General features: G+C 39.9%; 1 protein-coding gene across 3 annotated transcripts in view; it reads left to right on the top strand.

Moving 5' to 3' along the window:
• cenpf (centromere protein F) overlaps positions 1-23,700 on the top strand; it is a 59,907-nt gene extending 36,207 nt beyond the window's left edge. For 2 of the 3 annotated variants that reach the window (XM_070889462.1, XM_070889463.1), the window contains exons 13-23: positions 431-2,740; positions 3,573-3,725; positions 4,232-4,405; positions 7,532-7,669; positions 9,678-9,830; positions 10,355-10,528; positions 15,131-15,268; positions 16,555-16,732; positions 20,666-21,262; positions 21,610-21,797; positions 22,676-23,700. In XM_070889462.1, the coding sequence (XP_070745563.1) occupies positions 431-2,740; positions 3,573-3,725; positions 4,232-4,405; positions 7,532-7,669; positions 9,678-9,830; positions 10,355-10,528; positions 15,131-15,268; positions 16,555-16,732; positions 20,666-21,262; positions 21,610-21,797; positions 22,676-22,912 (4,440 nt within the window). In that variant the 3' untranslated portion in view covers positions 22,913-23,700. The remainder of the gene's footprint in view (positions 1-430; positions 2,741-3,572; positions 3,726-4,231; positions 4,406-7,531; positions 7,670-9,677; positions 9,831-10,354; positions 10,529-15,130; positions 15,269-16,554; positions 16,733-20,665; positions 21,263-21,609; positions 21,798-22,675) is intronic. The other variant, XM_070889464.1, reaches the window with a different exon arrangement.
• Positions 23,701-24,000: the final 300 nt, after the last annotated feature.

Raw genomic sequence — 24,000 nt, 5'->3', positions numbered from 1 at the left:
GATTTTTGCTCAAGAGGCGACCTCAACCATTGGGGTGGTGAAAACACACAAATCAGGGTGTGAACGCCCCTTTCTGTTTTGTTTTAGCAAGCTATAGAATAACAGCATGAGTGAAAATATTTTTAGCTCTCCCTGCATTGACTATTGAAAATCCCCTCAAATGAGATTCAGACTAATGTAATATGTATAGAAATACCTTTTGATCAACTGTAATGATGTAAGAAGTACATAACATGGCAGGATGTTTCCAACATGATCTGGAAATGTAGTTTTTGTTGAATAATTTTCTGTGTTTTTATTATTTACATGTTGCTATTTCATTACAGTGTTCATATATCAAGTTTGGCCATGCATACTTAAAACTGTCAATTGTGTATTTTTGTTTTAAAAAGACTAATCGGTTTTAATTGGAGCTACTTTTGTTTTTCAGTTAAAGCATATCGATTCAAAGGAACAACAAAGAGAGATGACTACGGTCACTGATAAATTGGAATTGGTTAACAGTCTAATTGTGTCCCCTGACAGTCAAGTACAAAGGGAGCAGAAAGCTAGTTTGCAAGCTGGCACAATGGGAGAAACTCCAGTATTTTCCAGCGAATGTACCATGCATTTTGATAATGCTAAGAATATAAGCAAGGACATTGATGATGAATTGAATGAAAGTAACACGAAACAACAGTGCATAGTTGAACAGATACATTTAGATAATGAGAAAGTTACTGTCCCAGTGGAATGTCAACCAACCCACCAAGTCCCTATTGGCTCTCAGGTACAGTTGGAACAGGAGTCTGGTCAAATTCTGCATCTCCTTCCAGATGAGGAAAATAAGAAAAAAACTGAAGTGCTACTCAGTGAAATGAAGATTTTGCGTTCCAGGCTTGATGCCCAACAGAAAGAGCTGTTTTTCAAAGCTACTGCTTATACTGAATTAGAAAAGAAAATACTGTTGTTTGAAGAGGAGAAGCACCAGTTATGTAATGAATTGAAGTCCTCTGCTCTTGAAAATCAAAACCTTGCTGATAAAGCAAAAAATCTGGAGGAAGAACTCATTAATGTGGACCTACAGTTGCAGGCGGATAAAGTTAAATTGTCTGATGTGACCAAGGTGTTGGAGAGCCTAGAGATGGATAAAAGAGACAGGAATGAGCAGTTCCTTGAACTTAAAAATGAACTGAAGCGAGCAAAGTCTGATAAAGCTAATTTAGAGAAACATATCCTCGAAATGGAAGTCGACCTGGACGAATTGCAGATCAGAAAACATACTTTGGAAAAGGAACGTGAATCGAGTCAAATGGCCATTTCTGTTCAGGCAGAAAAACTGACTGAGCTTGAAACAGAAAATAACGGGGTTATTCGGGAGATTAGTACTTTAACTGAGACAAATGATGAATTGGAACAAACCAGTAAAAGATTAAAGGCTAAAGTTCAAGAGCTTGAAGCCGAGAAAATCTACAGTGCTAATACAATCAGGGTGCTTGAAGCTGAAGTAAAGAAACTAACCAGTCAGCTACAAACTGTTGCTGAACAAATGGAGAAAGTTTCAAAGGAAAGGGAAGACATGATCCAGGAATTCCAATCTTTGGAGAAGAATGCCATGTTGGTCACAGAAGGAAGGGAGGAATTCCAGAAGCAACTGAATCAGTTGAAGAAGGAAAACTTATCCGTGCTAGAGCAGACTGAAGCCATGCAAAACAAGCTTAATGTGGTAGAACTTGAAAAGTCGAAACTACTCCAATCCTTGGAGTCCTCTCTGTTGGAAAAAGGTCAAGTTGCAGCAAGGCTGAACTCCACCAAGGCAGAAGTAGCTGAAATGCGTAATGCCATTGAGAAACTTAAAGTACGCATTGAAGCAGATCAGAAAAAAAGCCAGCATATGGTTGAAAAACTCAAAGTAAGTGATCGAAAAGCAGACTTCCTTCAAGACAAGATTGAGGCACTTGAACGGGAGCTTCAAGCCTCTGAAGAAAACATGGAGGACATGGTGTTGCAAGCTGAAACTGCAAAGGAACAGGTTGAGATATTGGAGGAGGAGAAGAAAATTATTACTGAAAAACTGGAGCTATTGACTGTGGAACTCAATACCTATTCCTCCAAGAAACAAGATCTAGAAAAACAACTGCAACAAAGTCAGGAAAAGTTAGTAACTCATTGCTCAAATTTGTCAAGAAGCTCCAAAGCCACTGAAAATGAAAAACTCAAAATGGCAGAGGCTTATGAAAGTTCTATTAATGAGCTACAGTCCCAAATTAGCCATTTAAATGAAAGGGTGAAAATTTGTAACGAAGAGTTGAAAAAACTGAGAGAAAATGAGAAAAATTACCTGAATCAAAATTCATGTTTGGAATGTGAAAAGGTACAGCTGTCCAACCAACTTCATGAAGCTGCTGGGTTAAATGTGGAACTACAATCTGCAAATACAATACTAAGTAAAGATCTTCAAGTAGTTCAACAGCAGTTGGATGAGCACATAGAAGAGAAAGAGAAGATTCAGCAACAGATAGCAGATATGGAGCAATTGAAGAAGAAAGATTCAACAGATATGTGTAACTTACAGATTGAGATGGAGAATTTAAAGAAAGAAATGAAGATCTTGCAGATGGCAGCAGCTGAATCTCAACAAGCAGCACAAGATCTGTCTGCTAAACATGGGGCAATGCAAGTCACCAAGGAAAATTCTGAGAAGCAACTAAAAAATGAGCTACAAGCTGCTCAGTTGCAATCTTCTGCACTTCATAGTCAGGTATAAAATTTCACCAAAACTTTAACATTAGCTCTTTGGTTTGTTGGTTCTTCTGTTTATCATAACCAGTATATCCATATTTAATACTCTTCCTCAAATGCATTTTTACAATTCTTTTAGAAGGAACATGTGCACAAGTCTACATTTCTGTTTTTAATTGCCATTTAAAAAATACTGTACCTTTCTGTCTTCTCTACTGCCTGCAATAAGGCTTTTAAATCCCAGGCTTGGCTCAGTGTAAATGCTCTTTTGTGATTTACCTAATCTCTACCATTCAAATATCCTGGGCATTTCACCTTAGGTTTGTCAATTTAAAAGAAAGTTTAAAACAATTTGCAGATCTCGGGTCTATTTATTTATGGTAATAGGAAGCTAGTTGTTTTTGTGGCAAAGTGGGTAGAGGGGAAAAACATCACATTGTTTTTTCTTTGCTTTCATGAAAAGTTCATTAAAATATTGAATATAATACTGGAAAATAGTATTACAGCAGTAAAAAAAAAAATGCTTTAAATGCTGAAATAAATACAATATTTTTCTTGCTCCCTGTTTAACTCATAGCTTTCTCCACATAGGCTGGCCAAGATTAAGGAATTGGCTTTATAAGTATTCTGGGTAGCTGCTTTTTTTAGAATGGGAACAGGAATATATTATCTAGTGCATTAAACCGATTATTTAGATATTCATACAAGCTGTCTTTTCCAAGTTAACCTTTTGTATAGTTGCATTAAATGTATGATATGAACGTATTAACACTTGAAAAAATGATCAATAAGCTTCTTCAAATTGTTATAATGTTTTATTTTAATAACCAGCCATAATGTTGATCTTTTAGGTGAATGATCTGACCGAGAATAACCGTAAACAGCAGGATGATTTGTCTGTAGCCAATGAAAAGATTCTGAAAGTACAGCGGGAATTTGATACGGAGAGGAATTTGCTTTCAGCACAAGTTGAAGAGTTCAAAAGTCAGACAGAAAACTTAAAGGTTCAGTATAAGAACATTCCAGCAATCTGACATTTACCAAAGATCAATGTTTTCACTATTTCAATCAACAAAAAAGTGCGAAAAGTCTAGATATAATTTTAATGTAACCGTTTCAGTATTTATCAATAAAAAACTACTTAAATATTTAATTGCACATAAAACCTTCTCGAGTCATAAATAAATGATCAAAGTGGGGAAAAAAATATTATACCATTATAATTAGTAGACAGCTTTGTTTGTAGGAATGGGGTTTGGAAAGTTCAAAAGCAATACTTTTGTGATAAGTTAGCAAAGTCATATTTTTAGGGTAATAGGAAACTAGTTGTGTATTTAACAAGAACAAAATTTTTTTGTGGCAAAGGTGGATAGAGGAGAAAAACATCACGTAGTTTTTTTTGTTTTCATGAAAAGTCCATTAAAAATATTGAATATAATAATGGAAAATAGTATTGAAATTAATATTTCAGATGAGATTGTATCCATTTTTAAATGGCTTTTATCACTAGTTGCAGCTAGAAATCTCTCATTCAGAAAAATACAAGTTGGAAATGGATGTTGGGCACTTTCAGAATAAACTGCAGATCATTGATGAACTGAAGAAGGAAGTAGAGGAACATAAACAAAGACTAAAGTGCATCCAAGAAGAACACCAAGCTGTGCTTAAAGATTTACAGGATCAGGTAAATTATTGCACCAAATCAGGGTTGCTAAAAGATTCATCCAGAGCTGGGACAAAGATTAAACCATTAGTTTTGCTTATACCGTTTGAATCTCCCTTATTCGGAACCTCGGGACCTGGCCGGTTCCGGATAAGGGATTTTTCCGGACGAGGAGTGATCACATTAAATTGGATGGTACAGGTACTGAACAAGGGGATAGCGGGGCTGGCTGGCTTGGGGCTGGGTGTGCGGCAGAGAGATAATTGGTGGGGGATGGGGGAGTGGGGTGTGGTTCACTGGGTCAGGCAAGCGAATGCGGGAGTTGGCAGTGAGGAAAGACTTCAATTTGTTTATGTTGGAGCTCTGCGCATGCGCCACCCAGTGGCTGGGAATGGTTCCGGCCAAGGGGTGGTTCCGGATAAGGGTGTTCCGGATAAGAGAGGTTCAACCATCATCTCAGAGCTTAACATGGTGAATTACTTTCAGAATGTAGTGACTGTTATACAGGCAAATGTGGAATCCATTCTGTACCAGCAAAGTCTAAAAACTGTAATGAGATGAATGACTGGTTGATACCACATATAGGGGCCGAAATTCATGAGCTCACCGCCCACTGCTGGCGACATTACTCTTCTTGACCCACCCAGCGGCACTTTGGAGGTGGCCTGGAGCGGGCGGGAGGGGAGATCCGCTGGGAACCGCCCGCTGATGTCAGCGGACGGTGGAGTGGCGCAACTGACCTCCCGCCCCCCCCCCCAGCTCCCATATTGATGCGGGCAGGACTCAGCGGCAGAACTGGGGTGGACCGCTGCAAGGAGGCTGGTCTGGCCCTGACGGTGAGTATGAAGAACCTGAAAAAAAGGTAAGTGAACATTTAAAAAAAAAAAATTCACAGCGACTTACCTGCATGGGTCCCCTGGAGGTCTTCCAATAGTTTATTTATTTTTTACTACTGAATTTTTTTTCCAGATCTTCGACCCTCCGTGGGCCTGACTCCATCCTCGGCGGCACTTGGGCGACAAGCGCCTCTGCCGCCGAGAATGAGACCTGCCGCCCAGATTGGTGGCGTACATCATCCATTTGCCGCCCGCCGACTTTCGAGGGACGTCAGTGATGAATATCCTGCCGAAAGTACCGTCTGGTACCTCGCCGGCACTTGGGTGGGAGGCCTTGATGAAAATTGGCCCCATAGTTATGTATAATAACATCTTCCTTCTACTCCCAATATAAATTCATGACTCTCATATAAGATGCGGATCGACATTATGGTGTCTTCTGCTCTTTCTCATTACAGTCAGCGTGTTCTTATCTTTCATTACACTGTTTCTCCAGCACTCTGATATTTAAAATGCCAGCTGTGGCATCACTCTTGCCTCCAAGTCAGACGTTTGTGAGTTCAAACCACACTCTAGAGACTTGTGCACATAATCCAGGCCGACACCTCAGTGCAGTATGGAAATAATGCTTCACTTTAGGAAGTGCCATCTTTCGGATGAGAAGTTAAATCAAGGGCACGTTCTCCCCTTTCTTGTGGGCATAAAAGGATCCCGTGACTCTATTCGAAGAAGAGCAGTGGGGGGTTCTCTCTATTTCCTGGCCAACATTATTAAAACTGATTATCTGGTCATGTATTTCCTGTGCCTGGGACTTTGAGCTATATCCAAGTATAGAGGTCTACAAATTCCCTGGAGATCATGATAGGGTCAGAGATAAGCTTGCTCTCTTCTTTCTAAATGGATACCATTGTTTTGTATTTGTTTTCAAAGTGTTGGCTATAACCGTTCTTGGCTTGTCACCCTGCTTCTTAGTCAAGTATGTTAGAGGAGGTTTCAACTCCTGCTTACAACAGGCTGCTTAGTTAACCTCTAGCTTGTATCTGAACTTGCTTCAGGTTGTCCTGGGTTTGCGGTATTTCTTGGAAAAACTGGTGGCAATAACATGGCTTGTGTGTACAGTTTTAATGGTTTCCTAAAGTGATGCTGAGATTCCCATTCTCTGATATAAAGTAGGCAAGCTGCTTCCATATGGAAGATGTGAATTCTGAATCCTCAAGGAACATAGGGGTTGAAATTGGGTATCGCCCTATTTGGGGCGTTAACTTTTAAAAGTTTGAAAAATTAGCGCCAGATGCTAGTCATTTCAAACTTTAAAAAAATTCGGTGTTTGTGCTCCAAGAGTGCTAAACCAAGTGCTCCACTTCCTTCCTGGAGCGAAATTGGCAGCAAGCAGGGCGGTGAGTTCAGCAGCGCTGCATACTGGGCCATGCAGTGCTGCCTTCCCTCCCCTCTCGCTCTTTCCTCCTTTAAAGGGAAGGACCATCGCTGCACGCTCTGCAAAGGAAAAACAACTTACCTTCTCCACAGCAGCAGCCGCGATCCCGCACGATCAGCCCAGCACTCAAGCAGAGTACCGGGCTGATTGATCGTGGACAGGAACCCATGAATAAATCTGCAAGAGAGAAGGTAAGTTTTCTTTTTCACTTACCTCGACCGCCTTTCCTTTATGCATCGCCCCCGAATTGGCCCGATGCACTCCTGCAGCTGTTTGTGTTTTTGCCCGGCGTTGCTACAGGGGGCAGAATGCAATTTTGGGTCTGGGGCACTACCAGGGTGATGCGGGTGGCAATGACACCACAATCTCTGGGTGAAGAAGATCGGGAAGCAATGCCGTAGCGCTGCCGCAAAACTCCTGCCGAATATGGCAGGGGTCGCTGATCTCACCGTGCCCGGTCGCAAAACCATTTGCGCCCCGTTATCGACTCCCCTGGAGACGCTAATGGAATGCGCAAGGGAACCCAATTTCACCTCCAAAAGATTTAGGCTCTAAGTTGGTGAGAGTGAGTTAGAAGGTACAAATAATACATTTTAAACCCAAGAACCAAAGAAAGAGATTTTTTAAATAGGACGTTGAAGAATATAAATATTTATGATTGGATCATTATCAAAATTAGATTGCTGGTGTAAATCATTCATTAAGATTTGGCCGTGTTAATGATTTTAAATGTATCGGATTTTTTTCAATTAAGTAGCTGTTTATTTTACTATATCAAACATCGTCAATTTTTATGTCGGAGTTCTTTGTACATATTGACCAAAAAATAATTGAATATTTCCATACCATTTGTAAATGCTGTATTTACTTTGTTAGCATGAAGTTCAAGTAAAATCGTATCGAGAAAAATTGGCCGTAAAGGAACAAAAACTTACTTCACAAGATGTAGAAATCAACAACCTAAAGACTACAAAAGAAGAAGTAAATCTAGCTTTAAAAGATGCCATCGGCAAGGTAAAACTTAGTGAAATCCAGGTAGTATGCCGATTATCTATCCGCAACACTGTCCTCTTGATGAAAACTGACCACTGTTAGGACGGGGTCAATTTTATCAGGGCTTTTATGTTACATAAATTCTGAGAGCCTTGTGTTTAGATATGTGCCCATGCTGTCCAATATCAAATTATACGATAGCCTAAACCAAGGGCGTGGTCTAAACTGAATATTCCTGGCATTCTGTGATCATTTCAAAGACAGGCCAAGAAAACAGTGTAACTATATGTACTGCACTTTTTTTGACAGACAAGTGTCTGTCAAGCCCCGCCCCCATGTCATGTCTGTCAAGCCCCGCCCTCTGTCAACCTCTGCCTCTCCCAGTTCCCGAATCATTCCGCGTGTGCCGAGAAGCAGGGCCTGAGGCCCCGACTCTCTTCGCCTGCTCTGGCCCCGAATCCCCTGCCCCCCCCCCCCCCCGACTCTGTCTCTCTCTTCTCTTCCCCCCCCCCACCCCCCCCCCCCCCTCCCGATCCTGACCCCTCTCGGGGGGCCGAGGGCAGCGGCGGCGAGCAGAGAAGCGTCGGGGGGCCGATAGGGAGGGAGGGGGAGACTGGGGGGAAGGAGAAAGAGAGAGAAACGAGGGGGAGAGAGAGAGACTGGGAGCGGATAGACACGGGTGGGAGGGGGGGATCAGAGGGGAGAGAGGGAACAGGGAAGATGGATCATGTTCTTCCAACCCCCTACAAGGGACATCATTGAAGTGGATGATAGCTAGAAGTCACGACACTGTCACTATTCACTTCAGACCCAATAAACCTGTTAACAATCCATACACAATGGCTGCCCCATCTATGGTGGGGTGGGGGGAAGGATACACTTGCGTGGGGTAAGGCACTTTGGGGGCGGGATGCACTTGGACTGGGGTAAGGCACTTCGTCTGGTGGAGGCATGCACTTGGACTGGGGTAAGGCATTTTGGCTGGGGGAGGCATGCACTTGGTTGGGGTAAGGCACTTTGGCTGGCCCGTGCTGTCTTCTGGGGAGCTCTGTCCTCTGTCACTTCAGGAAGTCAAAGTGGATCGAATTACAATTTGCAAAGTAAGTGAGACCTTGGGATAGGCGGTTCCAGTTACACATTCCTGTGAAACGTCAGGCTATGGCTTATCCTCCAAGGGAACCAATGATAGACAAAGGGTGGAGCATAGTGGCCATTTTTGCAGTACAAATAAGCACAACCATAAAACAAGGGCAGATATGAAACGTTGAGGTGTTTTATTTGATGTTGAGCCTTAAAGGAAGAGATTAATAAGGCAGACATAGAAATTGGCCATTTTAATGAGGCCCGAGGCACAATATGTGGGGAGCCTCTGGCCTCACCATTCAGGTGCCGAGAAATATACCCTACACCCCTCTGAGTTATGGATTTTAAAGATAGTTTTAAAAGAGAAGGGGGTAGAGATGCAAGGGAGTTTAGGGAGGGAATTTGAGAGAGTGGACCTAGGTGGCTGAAGGCTCAATGTTATTACCAATGGCAGGTAAAGGGAGTTTTGGGGGTGCATGACAACATTTGTTGTTCCCTGACATCATATAGACACCAGAATTGACAGTTTTGAGCCTCGGCTTTTTAAAAATTGAGTTGGCAAAAAAAGCATTATATTGACTTCATATAAATCAGATAAACATGACAAAACAGATGCTGCCAATGTTCCTGTGTACCTGGTCACTGAAGTAAAATAGTTTCACCTATATTTTCTTTGCTCCCCGTTTAACATAGCTTTCTCTACATAGGCTAAAGATTAAGCAATTTGCTTTATATGTATTCTGGCTAGCAGTTTTTTAGAATGGGAGCAGGAATATATTGTCTCGTGACTTAAACTGATTATTTAGATATTTATACAGCCTGTCTTTTCCACGTTAATCTTTTGTATAGTTGCATTAGATGTATATGATATTGGAAAAATGATCAATAAGCTTCTTCAAATTGTTATGTTTTATTTTAATAACCAGCCATAATGGTTATCTTTTAGGTGAATGATCTGACCGAGAATAACCGTAAACAGCAGAATGATTTGTCCATAGCCAATGAAAAGATTCTGAAAGTACAGCGGGAATTTGATACGGAGAGGAATTTGCTTTCAGCACAAGTTGAAGAGTTCAAAAGTCAGGCAGAAAACCTAAAGGTTCAGTATAAGACAATTCCAGCAATCTGACATTTACCAAAGATCAATATTTTCACTATTTCAATCAACAAAAAAGTGCGAAAAGTCTAGATATAATTTTAGTGTAACTGCTTCATTCAGTATTTATCTACAAAAGCACTACTTCGATACTCAGTTGCACATAAAACTGTCTCGAGTCATAAGTAAATAGCCAAAGAGGAAATAAATGTTATACCGTTATAATTGGTAGACAGATGTTTTGTTTGTGGGAATGGGTTTTGGAAAGTTTAAAAGCAATACTTTTGTGATAAGTTAGCAAAGTATTAGGGTAATAGGAAACTAGTTGTAACCAGTCTTGTATTTAACAACATTTCTTTTTTTTGTGGCAAAGGTGGGTAGAGGAGAAAAACATCCCAGTGTTTTTCTTTGTTTTCATGAAAAGTCCATTAAAAAATATTGAATGTAATAATGAAAAATAATATTATTATTGAAAATAATATTTCAGATGAGATTGTATCCATTTTTTAAATTGCTTTTATCTCTAGTTGCAGCTAGAAATCTCTCATTCAGAAAAATACAAGTTGGAAAAGGATGTTGGGCACTTTCAGAATAAACTGCAGATCATTGATGAACTGAAGAAGGAAGTAGAGGAACATAAACAAAGACTAAAGTGCATCCAAGAAGAACACCAAGCTGTGCTTAAAGATTTACAGGATCAGGTAAATTATTGCACCAAATCAGGGTTGCTAAAAGATTCATCCAGAGCTGGGACAAAAATCAAACCATTAGTTTTGCTTATAGTAATGGAAATTTTCCAAAATACAAGAAATGTTTGTAGCCACATGTCCCATGCTCAACATGGTGAATTGCTTTCAGAATGTAGTGACTGTTGTACAGGTAAATGTGGAATCCATTCTGTACCAACAAAGTCCTAAAAACTGTAATGAGATGAATGATTGGTTGGTACCACATATAGTTATGTATAATAACATCTCCCTGCTACCCCCAAAATAAATTCATGATTCATATAAGATGCAGATCAACATTATGGAGCCTTCTGCTCTTTCTCATTACAGTCAGTGTTCCTATCTTTCATTACTCTGTTTCTCCAGCACTCTGTTATTTAAAATGCCAGCTGTGGCTCAGTGGTATCACTCTCGTCTCTCAGAAGTTTGTGAGTTCAAACCCCACTCTAGAGACTTGAGCACATAATCCATGAGAACATAAGAAAAGGAGCAGGAGTAGGCCATATGGCCCATCGCACCTGCTCTCCCGTTCAATACGATCGTGGCTGATGTGATCTTGGCTTCACCTCCACTTTCCTGCCTGTTCCCCATAACCCTTGACTCCCCTATAGTTCAAGAATCCGTCTATCTCTACCTTGAATATATTCAATGCCGCAGCTTCCACAGCTCTCTGGGGTAGAAAATTCCAAAGATTCCACCTTATCTCCGTCTTAAATGGGTGACCTTTTATTCTGAAGCTATGCCCGCTAGTTTTAAATTCTCCCACGAGGGTAAACATTCTCTCAGCATCTACCCTGTCAAGTCCCCTCAGAGTCTTGTATGCTTCAATAAGGTCACCTCTCATTCTTCTAAATTCCAATGAGTATAGGCCCAACCTGCTCAACCTTTCCTTATAAGACAACCCCTTCATCCCAGGAATCAACCTAGTGACTGAACTGCCACCAATATAAGTATATCCCTCCTTAAATCAGGAGATTAAAACTGTACACAGTCCTCTTGGTGTGGTCTCACCAACGCACTGTACAGTTGTAGCAAGGCTTCCCTAGTTTTATACTCCAACCCCCTTGCAATAAAGGCCAACATTCCATTTGCGGTGCAGGCTAGAAGGGCCGAATGGCCTACTCCTGCACCTATTTTCTATGTTTCTAATTACTTGCTGTACCTGCATGCTAACTTTTTTTGATTCATGTACGAGGACACCTAGATCCTTCTGTACCGCAGCATTCTGTAGTCTCTCCATTTAAATTATATTTTGGTTTTCTATTCCTCCTACCAAAGTGGTTAACCTCACATTTTCCCACATTATACTCTATCTGCCAAATTTTTGCCCACTCACTTAACCTATCTATATCCCTTTGCAGACTTTTTGTGTACTCGTCATAGCTTGCTTTCCAACCTATCTTCGTATCGTCAGCAAATTTGGCTACGATACACTCAGTGCCTTCATCCAAGTCATTAATATAAATTGTAAATACTTGAGGCCCTAGCACTGATCCCTGTGGTACCCCACTAGTTACAGTTTGCCAACATGAAAATGACACATTTATCCCGATTCTCTGTTTTCTGTTAGTTAGCCAGTCCTCTATCCATGTTACTCCCAACACATAAGCTGTTATCTTGTGTAGTAACCTTTTATGTGTCACCTTCAAATACACTACATCTACTGGTTCCCTTTTATCCACCCTGCTCATTACATCCTCAAAGTACTCCAGCAAATTTGTCAAACATGATTTCCCTTTCATAAAACCATGCTGACTCTGCTTGACTATTATGATTTTCTAAATGTCCAGCTACTACTTCCTTAATAATGGATTCCAGCATTTTCCCAATAACAGATGTTCGGCTAACTGGCCTATAGTTTCCTGCTTTCTGTCTCCCTCCTTTCTTGAATAGTAGCGTTATATTTGCGGTTTTCCAATCCAGAATCTCAGGAATTTTGGAAGATTACAACTAATGCATCCACTATCTCTGCAGCCACTTCTTTTAAGACCCTCGGATGCAGGCCATCAGGTCCAGGGGCCTTGTCAATCATTAGTCCTATTAGTTTGCCCAGTACTTTTTCTCCAGTGATAATGATTGTTTTGATTTTCTACTATAATTGGGATGCTTTTAGTGCCTTCTACCATGAAGACAGATACAAAATATTTGTTCAAAGTCCCTGCTATTTCCTTGTTTCCCATTATTAATTCCCCAGTGTCATTCTCTAAGGGACCAACATTTACTTTAGCCACTTTTCTTCCTTTTTATCTACTTGTAGAAGCTCTTAATGTCTTTTTATATTTCTTGCTCGTTTATTCTCATAATTTATTTTCTCCCTCTTTATTATTTATTTAGTTATCCTTTGTTGGTTTCTAACATTTTCCAGTCTTCTAGCCTACCACTAATCTTAACAACATTGTATGCCTTTTCTTTCAATTTGATACCATCCTCAACTTCCTTAGTCACGGATGGTTCATCCTTCTCGTAGTCTTTCTTAATGGAATATATCTTTGTTGAGAATTATGAAATATCTCCTTAAATGTCTGCCACTCCTTGCCTACTGTTGGACCTTTTAATTTATTTTACCAGTCCACTGTAGCCAACTCTGTCTTCATACCTTTGTAATTGCTTTTTGTTTAGGTTTAAGAAACTGGGTGTCATGGTACATCAGTCATTGAAGGTAGGCATGCAGGTACAGCAGGCAGTAAAGAAAGCAAATGGCATGCTGGCCTTCATAGCGAGGGGATTTGAGTATAGGAGCAGGGAGGTCTTGCTGTAGTTGTACAGGCCTTCGTGAGACCACACCGTGAGTATTGTGTGCAGTTTTGGTCTCCTAATCTGAGGAAGGACGTGCTTGCTATTGAGGGAGTGCAGCGAAGGTTCACCAGACTGATTCCCGAGATAGTAGGATTTGAGGAAAGACTGGATCGGCTAGGCTTATACTCACTGGAATTTAGAAGAATGAGAGGGGACCTCATAGAAAGGTATAAAATTCTGACGGGACTGGACAGGTTAGATGCAGAAAGAATGTTCCTGATGTTGGGGAAGTCCAGAACCAGGGGACACAGTCCAAGGATAAGGGGTAAGCCATTTAAGACCGAGATGAGGAGAAACTTTTTCACCCAGAGTTGTGAACCTGTGGAATTCTCTGCCACAGAAAGTTGTGGAGTCCAGTTCGTTGGACATATTCAAAAGGGAGCTAGATGTGGCCCTTACTGAGGTTGAATTATCAGTCATGATCATATTGAATGGTGGTGTAGGCTCGAAGGGCCGAATGGCCTGCTCTTGCACCTATTTTCTTTGTTTCAGACACAAGTTTCTCACCCTCAAACTGAATATGAAATTCTACCATGCTTTGATCACTCTTCCCAAAAGGATCCTTCATTATGAGATCATTGATTAATTCTGTCTCATTACACATTATCAGATCTAAAATAGCCTGTGCCCTGGTTGATTCTACAATGTATTATTCTAAGAAACTGTCCCAACTACACTCTATATGAACTCGTCCAATATATAAAGATTAAAGTCGGCCCCAATTATTGCAGTACCTCACATACAAGCCCCCATTATTTCTTGATTTATACTCTGTCCTATAGTGTAGCTACTGTTGAGGGGCCTATAGACTACTCCTACCAGTGACTTCTTTCCCTTGCTATTTCTTGTCTCCACCCAAATTGATTCTACATCTTAATCTTCAGAGCCAAGATCGTTCCTCACTACGGCACTGATTACATCCTTTATTAAAAGCTACTTCACCTACTATTCCTTTCTGCTATCTTTCTTTCTGAAATGTCATGTACCCCTGAATATTCAGTTCCCAGCCTTGGTCACTTTGCAACCACGTCTCAGTAATGGCTATCTGATCATACCCATTTATTTCTATTTGTGCCATCAATTCATCTATCTTGTTATGAATGTGCATGCAGTCAAATAAAGAGCCTTTAATTTTGTCTTTTTACCATTATCATTTTCACTGCTCTAACCCTATTTGCTTGTGCACTCTTGTGTTTGTATATTCTTGTCACACTCTGGTTATCATTACCCTTATCGCTACCCTGCACTATTGCCTTGTCCTTTCTCTCTAACTTTCTAAATTCCCCCTCACCCCGCCCCCCCCACCCCATTTTTTAGTTTAAAGCCCTATCCAGGCTGACACCTCGGTGCAAGTACGGAGATAATGCTCCACTTTCGGAAGTGCCATCTTTCGGATGAGAGGTTAAATCAAGGGCCCGTTCTGCCTTTTCTTGTGGATGTAAAAGAGAATGAGTGAGAAGATACAAATAGCACATTTTAAAACCAAGGCCAGAGAGATCTTTCTTAAATAGGATATTGAAGAAGCCGTTCTGTTGAGTGAGAATATAAATATTTATGATTGGTTCATTATCAAAATTAGACTGCTGGTGTAAATCTTTCATTGAAATTTGTTGAGATTTGACTGTGTAAATTTGTATCTGTTTATTAGACAGCTTGCTTTTATTTTACTATATCAAATATCACCAGTTTTTATGTCACAGTACTTTGTATATATTGATCAAAAAATATTTTTAATGAATATTTCCTTACCATTTGTAAATACTGTATTTATTTTGTTAGCGTGAAGTTCAAGTACAATCGTACCAAGAAAAAATGGCAGTAAAGGACGAAAAGCTTACTGCACAAGATATGGAAATCAACAACCTGAAGACTGCAAAAGAAGAAGTAAATGTTGCTTTAAAAGATGCCATCTGCAAGGTAAAATCCAGATGTAATGCCAATTTCTATTCGCAAAACTGTCCTCTTGATGTAAACTGACCATTGTTAGGACAGATCAAATTGATCAGGGCTTTTATGTTACACAAATTGAGAGCCTTATGTTTAGATATGTGCCCATCTTGCCCAACATCAAATTATACTATAGTCTAACCTAAGGGTGTGATCTGAACTGGATATTCTTGTCATAAGTATGTGCCTCTATGATCTTTTTAAAGACAGACCGAGAAAACACATGATAAAAGAAGGGCAGATACGAAATGTTAAGGTGTTTTATTTGAAAGCATACAGAGCAACAGTTATGGTCAGACTTACTGCATTAAATTAATACAACTTGTATCTGTATAATAATGCTACCCTTTTCCACATGACTGGGTTGTCTTGTTTGACTTAAACAAAATAATTTATTTTCACCACAGAGATTGCGAGATCTCTGTGGGCAGCTTTCTTCGAGGTCACCGGCGAACCCCTTTGCTTTGCCGCTGACCACAAATTATGGACCAATATCTTCGTCTGTTTGGCTTGCACAATAAGCATAATAAATGTTAAATGCATTGTGAATATGTTTATTTCCTAATGTTGCAGTGATAAATTCATTGTTTTGTACTCAATATTTTTTCCTACTATGGAAGACTGTACTATTTCCTAATTGGTGATATGTGGGAAGACTGGTTTTGCATGCAGGTAATTCATTAGAAGGTTGTTTCAGTCCTGTTTTTATGGCCATGTCTGATTGTTGCTTTGATTTTAGTTGATAATTTAAATGCATTTTATTGTGGTATTTTTAGAAGGATGCCTTTCTTTCCGACAACTATAAAAATCCAGACCAGTAGCATTTCTTGCACTTCCATAAGATGTGCTTTTATCAAATGGGGTTATTGTTCTCGAGCCCTCCTTAGAGGACCAGAGGACTTTTCATCTGACCTGCCCTCCTTGAAAGGAATCTACCAGGGGTCAGACCTCCCATTTCTCTTGGTCTTGTGCTGAGAATGAGTGACCGACATCTATCTGGGAACCCCAAATAAAGCAGTGCCTGTTAGACCAGGGGATAGATGATGCAGAACAGTCTGGCATAGATAGAAATGGATGGTATAATTTCCTTATTGCTCTAAGGACTATATGAGGTCTGGGAAGCACTGAAATTTAAAATAAAACACGAATGAGTTATTAAGATGGGTTAAAAATATAAATGTATACTTTTTGGGGAAATAAAAGTATCTAAACCGGTGTTAAAGGATGTTTACCAATGGCGACTCTTTTTTTCCTAGGTGGATGAATTGCAAAAATCTGTTGCTAAGCTAAAAAGAGACAAGGACTGTGCTCAGAATAAACTGCTACTTTGGATGAAAAGCTGTAAACAGCTTGAGCATGAGAAGGAATCACTGAAGAAACACATTCAGCAACAAGAGGAGCTATTTACAAAGCAACAGAAAAGCCAGAAACTAGGTAAAATAGACAGTAGATGAATGCAGCATTTGAATTAGAGAGAGAAAACATATCGAGCTGGATTTTCGGGTCCTTTGCACTCCGAATCTCGCCCTGGAGTGGTGTGAAATGGGGCGGCAAGGTCTTCTGCGTCCGGTTGGGAGCTTCGGGTCGGGTTTTGCGACGGCGTTTAGAAGCACCCAAAACACAGCCCCAAACACCCAAAACACTAATAAAAAAAAAAAATAGAAAATAATTACACTATATTCATTTAAATTAAAGTTATTAATGTCTTAAAAATAATAATTTCCGGATTTAAAAAAAAAAGTTTTTTAAAATAAACTTGCCATTGTGGGGAGGGTTTTTAATGATAATATATGTTTTAGTAACTTTATTTTTAGATGTTTTTGTGTTTTTTAAAACACCTTGCGCCTGTAAAGGTAGGCTATGTGCCTGCTTTTTCAGGCGCAAGATTTCTGAGGACATTTGTAAGCGTAAATATCGGAAATTTACACTTACAAAATGTCTTTGCTCCCGATCTGGCTACGATCTCTCAAACCAGAAAATTGACAGATCGGAAATGCCGGTTTCCAGCGCATGCGCATTGCGTGCTGGAAACCGGCATTTCCGATACCTTCCCGGGTCCGTAGGATCTCAGTACAGACCCGGGGAGGCCGGAATTTCAGGGCCATTAAAGTACTTCCTCCCCACCGCCGGATCAAAACTCTAGCGTGCATGTGCAAAGGTCCCGGAACTGGTTCCGCCCCTGAATCCAGTTGCCACGCTATGCCACCATGGAGGAGAGGCTGGGGAGCGGCCAAACTTGGCCCGAAGATTTTTGGCGCCCTTGGAGTTCTACAAAAGCAGCGCACCTCTGGTGAGTGCGCCAGTAATTTGTACTGGCCAAATTTGGGCCCATACACTTTTCAGGTCATGTTAGTATTTTTAACCTGAGTGCCAAAGGTTATGAAATGAATCAGCATTGATATCCTTCACCTTACTGCTCAAAACTTAATCAAAACTATTCTTTTTATAACAATCGCTAGGTACATTCTCAACTACCATCATTTTAATAATGTATAGAACTAGGTTGAATTTTTATTTCCATGTTTTGTCACATTTGATTAGTGTCCGTGCCATCATGCAGATGCATTTCTCTCTTCAGTTCCTCTCCAAACTTAAGTTTTAAAATATAAATATATTTACTAGTGCATTATTGCAAATAGAATCTTTTACCAGCACTGTGCCAAATCATTAAAATGTACTGTCTCAGATTATTAAATTGTAAAGTGCACAAACTGTAGAGCTGTAATAGCGGGGGATTTCTACTACCCTAATATTAACTAAAAAAGTAGTGTGAATGGTACAGAGGGTGCGGAAATCCTAAAATGCATTCAGGAGAACTTCTTTAGCCAGTATATAACAAGCCCAACAAGGCAGGGGGCGGTTCTGGACTTGGTTTTCGGGAATGAAATGGGGCATGTGGAAGGGGTATCAGTGGGAGAGCATTTTTGCACTCGTGATCAGAATTCAGTGAAGTTTAGGATAGTTATGGAAAAGGACAAAGGGGGACCAGGAATAAAAGTTCTCAATTTGGGTAAAGCCAATTTTGCTGAGCTGAGATGGGATTTGGCCAAAGTGAACTGGAAGCGGCTATTTGATGGTAAATCAGTGTTAGAGCAGTGAGAGACATTCAAGGAGGAGATCCTGAGGGTACAGAGCAAGTATGTTCCCTTAAAAAGAAAAGGGTGGGGCTAACAAATCTAGAGCCCTCTGGATGTCAAGGGATAAACGGGGTAAGATAAAGAAAAAAAAAAGGGAGGCTTAGGACAGATACGAAGAACTCAATACTGCAGAAATTCTCGAGTATAAGAAGTGCAGGGGTGCAATTTAAAAAAGATATCAGGAAAGCAAAGAGAGAGCATGAAAGAATGTTGGCAAGTAAAATCAGGGAAAACCCAAAGATGTTTTATAAATACATTAAAAGCAAGAGGATAACTAGAGAAAGTGGGGCCTATTAGAGACCATAAATGGAAATCTGTGTGTGGAGGCAGAAGACGTGGGTATGATTCTTAATGAATACTTTGCATCTGTTCTCACAAAAGAGAGGGGCGATGCACACTTTGCAATGAGGAAGGATGAGTGTGAGATATTGGATGAGATAAACATAGTGAGAGAGGAAGTATTAAGGTGCTTAGCAGCTTTGGAAGTGGATAAATCCCCAGGCCCAGATGAAATGTATCTCAAGCTGTTAACAGGAGCAAAATAGGAAATAGCAGAGGCTCTGACCATCATTTTCCAGTCCTCCCTGGCTATAAGTGTGGTGCCAGAAGATTGAAGGACTGCTAATATTGTACCTTTGTTTAAAAAGGGAGAAAGGGATAGACTGAGTAAGTACAGGCCAGTCAGCTTAACCTCCGTGGTGGGAAAATTATTGGAAAAAATCCTGAGGGACAGGATAAATCTTCATTTGGAAAGACGAGGATTAATCAAGGACAGTCAGCATGGATTTGTTACTGGAAGGTCGTGTCTGACTAACTTGATTGAATTTTTCGAGGAGGTAACCAGGAGGGTCGATGAGGGCAGTGCGTATGATGTAGTGTATATGGATGTTAGCAAAGCTTTTGATAAGGTCCCACAAAGCAGACTGGTCACGAAAGTAAAAGACCATGGGATCCAGGGCAAAGTGGCAAGTTGGATCCAAAATTGGCTGAGGCAGGAAGCTAAGGGTAATGGTTGATGGGTGTTTTTGTGACTGGAAGGCTGTATCCAGTGGGGTTCCGCAGGGCTCAGTACTGGGTTCCTTGCGTTTTTTGGTATATATAAATGACTTGGACTTGAATGTTGGGGGTTTGATTAAGAAGTTTGCAGATGATACTAAAATCGGCTGTGTAGTTGATAACGAAGAAGAAAGCCGCGGACTGTAGGAAGATTTCAATGTACTGGTCATGTGGGCAGAACAATGGCAAATGGAATTCAATCCGGTTAAGTGTGAGGTAATGCATTTGGCAAGGGAATACACATTAAATGGTATGACACTGAAAAGTATAGCGGAACAAAGGGACCTTGGCATGCAGTCAGATCTCTGAAGGTAGCAGGCCAGGTTAGATAAGGTGGTTAAGAAGGCATATGGCATACATGCTTAGTCGAGGCATGGAATACAAGAGCAAAGAGGTTATGCTTGAACTGTATAAAACACTGGTTAGGCCGCAGCTGGAGTACTGTGTGCAGTTCTGGTCACTGCATTACAGGAAAGATGTGATTGCACTGGAAAGCGTGCAGAGGAAATTTGCAAGAATGTTGCCTGGACTGGAGAATTTTGGCTATGAGGAAAGATTGGAGATGCTGGGTCTGTTGTCTTTGGAACAGAGGAGGCTGAGGGGAGACATTATTGAGATGTATAAAATTTTGAGGGGCCTGGATAGAGTGGATAGGAAGGACCTGTTTCCCTTGGCAGAGGAGTCAATAACCAGGGGGCATAGATTTAAAGTAATTGGGGGGAGATTTAGAGGAGCTATGAGGGGAAATTTCTTCACCCAGAGGGTGGTGGGGGTCTGGAACTCACTGCCTGAAAGAATGGTAGAGGCAGAAACCCTCATCACATTTAAACAAAATACTTGGATATGCACTTAAAGTGCCATAACCTACCGGGCTACGGACCAAGAGCTGGAAAATGGGATTAGGCTAGATAGTTCTTGGTCGACCGGCACGGACACGATGGTCCGAAATGGCCTGCTTTCGTGCTGTAAATTTCTATGATTCTATGATTTAAGTGGGTTTATCCTGTTTACTGATTGGGTGGTGAGTATGAGAAAATTCAAGTGGAAAAAAAATCACATTTAAAAGTAGTTGTAAAATACAAAAAATGTTTTTATTAACCTGTATTAATCCAGCCTGTGCAAAGATTTCAGAGATTCGTAATTAATTTTAACATCTTCCACTTTATTACATTAGTAGGTCCAGATTCACAGATAGAAGAACTAAGCGCTGAGATGGAGGAACTAAAAGAGTCATTGGAGGAAAAAACAAAAGAAGCTGATGAAAATATGGAGAAATATTGGAACCTGATCAAAAGCACCCACAAACTAGAAGAGGAAAATGACATTTTAAAGAGTAGGGTTGTTTTGTTGAACAATAACTTGCAACAGCTGAATTTTCAGGATGCGAACAGTGTTGCAGAACAGGTTGTTGCATTGAAATCAGCTGTGCACAAAAAGTGTGAAAAGAAGTCACCTGGTCAGTCCACCAGTCAGCAAAAACGTCTGAAGTCTTCAGATGTGAGCAGTATTGCAGGACTGAACTTGGATTCTCCATTGGAATTGGCTGTGAGCAAAAGTCACAAAAAGTCCTCGGATAGTCAGTCTAAGCTTACCACAAAGAGAGTTAGAGGAACTGAATCTAAGGAGGAGCAAGATGAATTGAAATTAGAAGCTCTGCAGAATTCTTCAAAGAGAACCAGAAGTGGTGAAGTGCATAAGATCCTTTTAAAGTCAGCTGCACAAGATGCAACTTCATATGAACCAGAGGGTCTTCCACACATAGTTAAAAAGGGTGAGTTTATTCTATCAACTAAGAACTAAAATCAAAAGATTGAGGTCATTGTAAATACACATTTACTTCTGAGGTTTTATCAATCACTGAAACTTGGAAAATAATCTGCTGAGTTGATCTAGCATTGATGCTGCAATTGACTTCTGTCCATGGGAAAAATCAGCCATGTTTCTAGTTCGCTTGAGACTGACAAAACCCATGTTAGACCTTGGGTGAAGATTAGTTTACTTTGGGTTGTTGGGTATGTCCAGGTTGAACAAATATTGACACTGATAAAAGTTTTTCTAATTCAGTACTACATTCGCAGTATGATTACATCTGATGATATTCGTATTTTCTTCTTTCAGGTTTTGCAGACATTCCTTCTATATCACTTAGTCCCTACGTATTGCGCAGGACAACCTTACTCAACAGGGCTAGTTCTGACCTTGCAGCTCAGAGCAGGATATCTCCCCATAGGCAGACGCAACATAAGGGAATTGCGCAAACTTGTAAGAATTCAGAGACGACAGCAGAAGGCAGCCATGCACAGCAGGTAATATTAATCAGCAGGTGTAATGCTTCCTATGATGATATCATTGATGTAGAAATGTTGACCCACTGATAGTGTGAAGAAAGCACTCCTCCTTCTGGCCCACAAGTAGTGCTGTAAAGGCACTTGTCTTCTCCCCGAAACTGTCCTCTCCTCCCTTCAGCTGCTGGGTTTCCCGAGGCCTGGGAAACCTAGCCAGCCACTGTTCAACCTGCAAAGCAGGTTAAGTCAGAGGCTGCAAACTTATTAAAAATATTTAAATTGCCAATCTGCCTCCGTTAAACACTGAAGTGGGCAGGTTGGGGTCTGGATTGAGATTTTAACATCTGACCTGACCCCAAACCCACCTGTTTTTGGGGGTTTAACTTCACCCCTTTGTCTTTATATCAAAACAGTTGAAATGGTAGTTCATTTGTACATTTTTATCTAATCTAATTTCATTGCACTTCCATTCAATCTAGGTTTTGTGTCTAGTTAAATAAATCATTCATTATATTTTATCCCTCCTTTTTTTTCTGGACTTCATTCATAGACTAATTATCCTAGATTCTGCAACAATGATAGATCTTTAGCAGCTTGCTGCAGAATTACCATGAAATATTGGACAATCATTTGTCAAAGCTTGTCCTTAACAGTACACTTGTTAATAATTAAATCCTTTAGTGTATAGCACAACTGTAACTGCAAATGCAAATATGGGACTAGCATTTTTTTTCCTGTCTATCTTATCGACTAATGCATATTGTCACTTGCTGCTTTATTTATGTTTTCACCTGTCTGATTGCACTCCCTCCTAATAATCAGAAAGTGATTAGAGATGCCTGCTCACATTATGGGACATAATTTAATGTATTGACATTAATTATCGTTGTGTTCCTCAGCACCCAGCTGAATCTACGTGTTCATCTCCAGCATTAATTCTGGATCCAATACCAGCTCTATCACGCCTATCATCTTTAACAAACAGTCCAAAGAAGATGGGCTTTAATATTCTTGATGGGAAACAAGTACAAAAAAGTAGATGCTCATTGAATACAAAGAAATTTGTAGAACAAAAGGAACTACACAAGGAACAAATTGCAGTGACCGAAGAAACTGAAAATTGCAAAGTACAGTGATACAAAGTAGTAGAAATTGGAGTGTACTTGCAGGTGTACTCTATCCTATAAAACCTCCAGTGGCAGTAGAGTACATTTTCTGGGGGTACAAAATAGAAAATACCAAAACTGACTGTAAAGTGCACAAAGTAAGACAAATTAGAGGGACAAGGTGACTGTAAATTTATAGTAACAACAACAACTTGCATTTATATAGCAACTTTAATGTAAAAAAATGTCCCAAGGCGCAGTGAGATGCACAACTTAGTAAAATTATTACAAAACTGTTAAGAGTGAAAAGATCCTCATCAATGATAGAACGAAACTGGGATACTTTTGTATATTATTTCATTTATAAACTATTCTACTAACCCCACTATTGATTCAGTTTTCTATAAAATATCAGCAACTGCCCTATTGTCTCTTAAGTTACTTTTTTGAGTTGGTTATCCTGTCCTATAACACCACCCCAAAAGGTAATAATTTTAATAATTCAGACAAGTCTATGAATGTTCAGTGATTTTGGAACGGTCAGCTTTCTTCATGTAGCTTAATTTTGTGTTCTAAAATTTCAAAATTTTAAGCATGTATATGTAGGATATATTTTAGGAACAGTTTCATAACCAGTAACAACCTTAATTCACTACATGAGAATATATATTAATTTATCACCATTTAATACTGGCTTTATTTGTGGATGGTAAGTAAAGTTACTTGTGCTTTTAATGTTATATTTTACTCATGTCGGAGTATCATTGTATAGCTACATGTTTGTTTTGTCTTAGTCTAGTGTTTTGTATGCAACTTGTACAGAAATTAATTAAAACTAATAGAATTTCAATTGCGATTGTAGCTGATTTTATTTACCAAAACTTCAGTTTCAATCTTTTATAATCCAACAGTGCATTAAAGCCCTCAAAAGTATTTCAAAGATGTATGTTTTGTACAAAAACTTTGAATTTATACAATATTTAATTTTGTTTCTGTAAAAATAATTTAAATTTTGGGCAACAACTTTTGTTTATACAGTGATATTTGCGTAATGCCCCAAAACACTTTGCAGGAAACCAAGCAGGAAGTGGGAGAGACGTTGGGTGAGGTGACGAAGT

The sequence above is a fragment of the Pristiophorus japonicus genome, chromosome 9 (assembly GCF_044704955.1).
Source record: "Pristiophorus japonicus isolate sPriJap1 chromosome 9, sPriJap1.hap1, whole genome shotgun sequence".
Lineage (NCBI taxonomy): Eukaryota > Metazoa > Chordata > Chondrichthyes > Pristiophoridae > Pristiophorus > Pristiophorus japonicus.
This window is presented reverse-complemented; position numbering and strand designations above follow the sequence as displayed.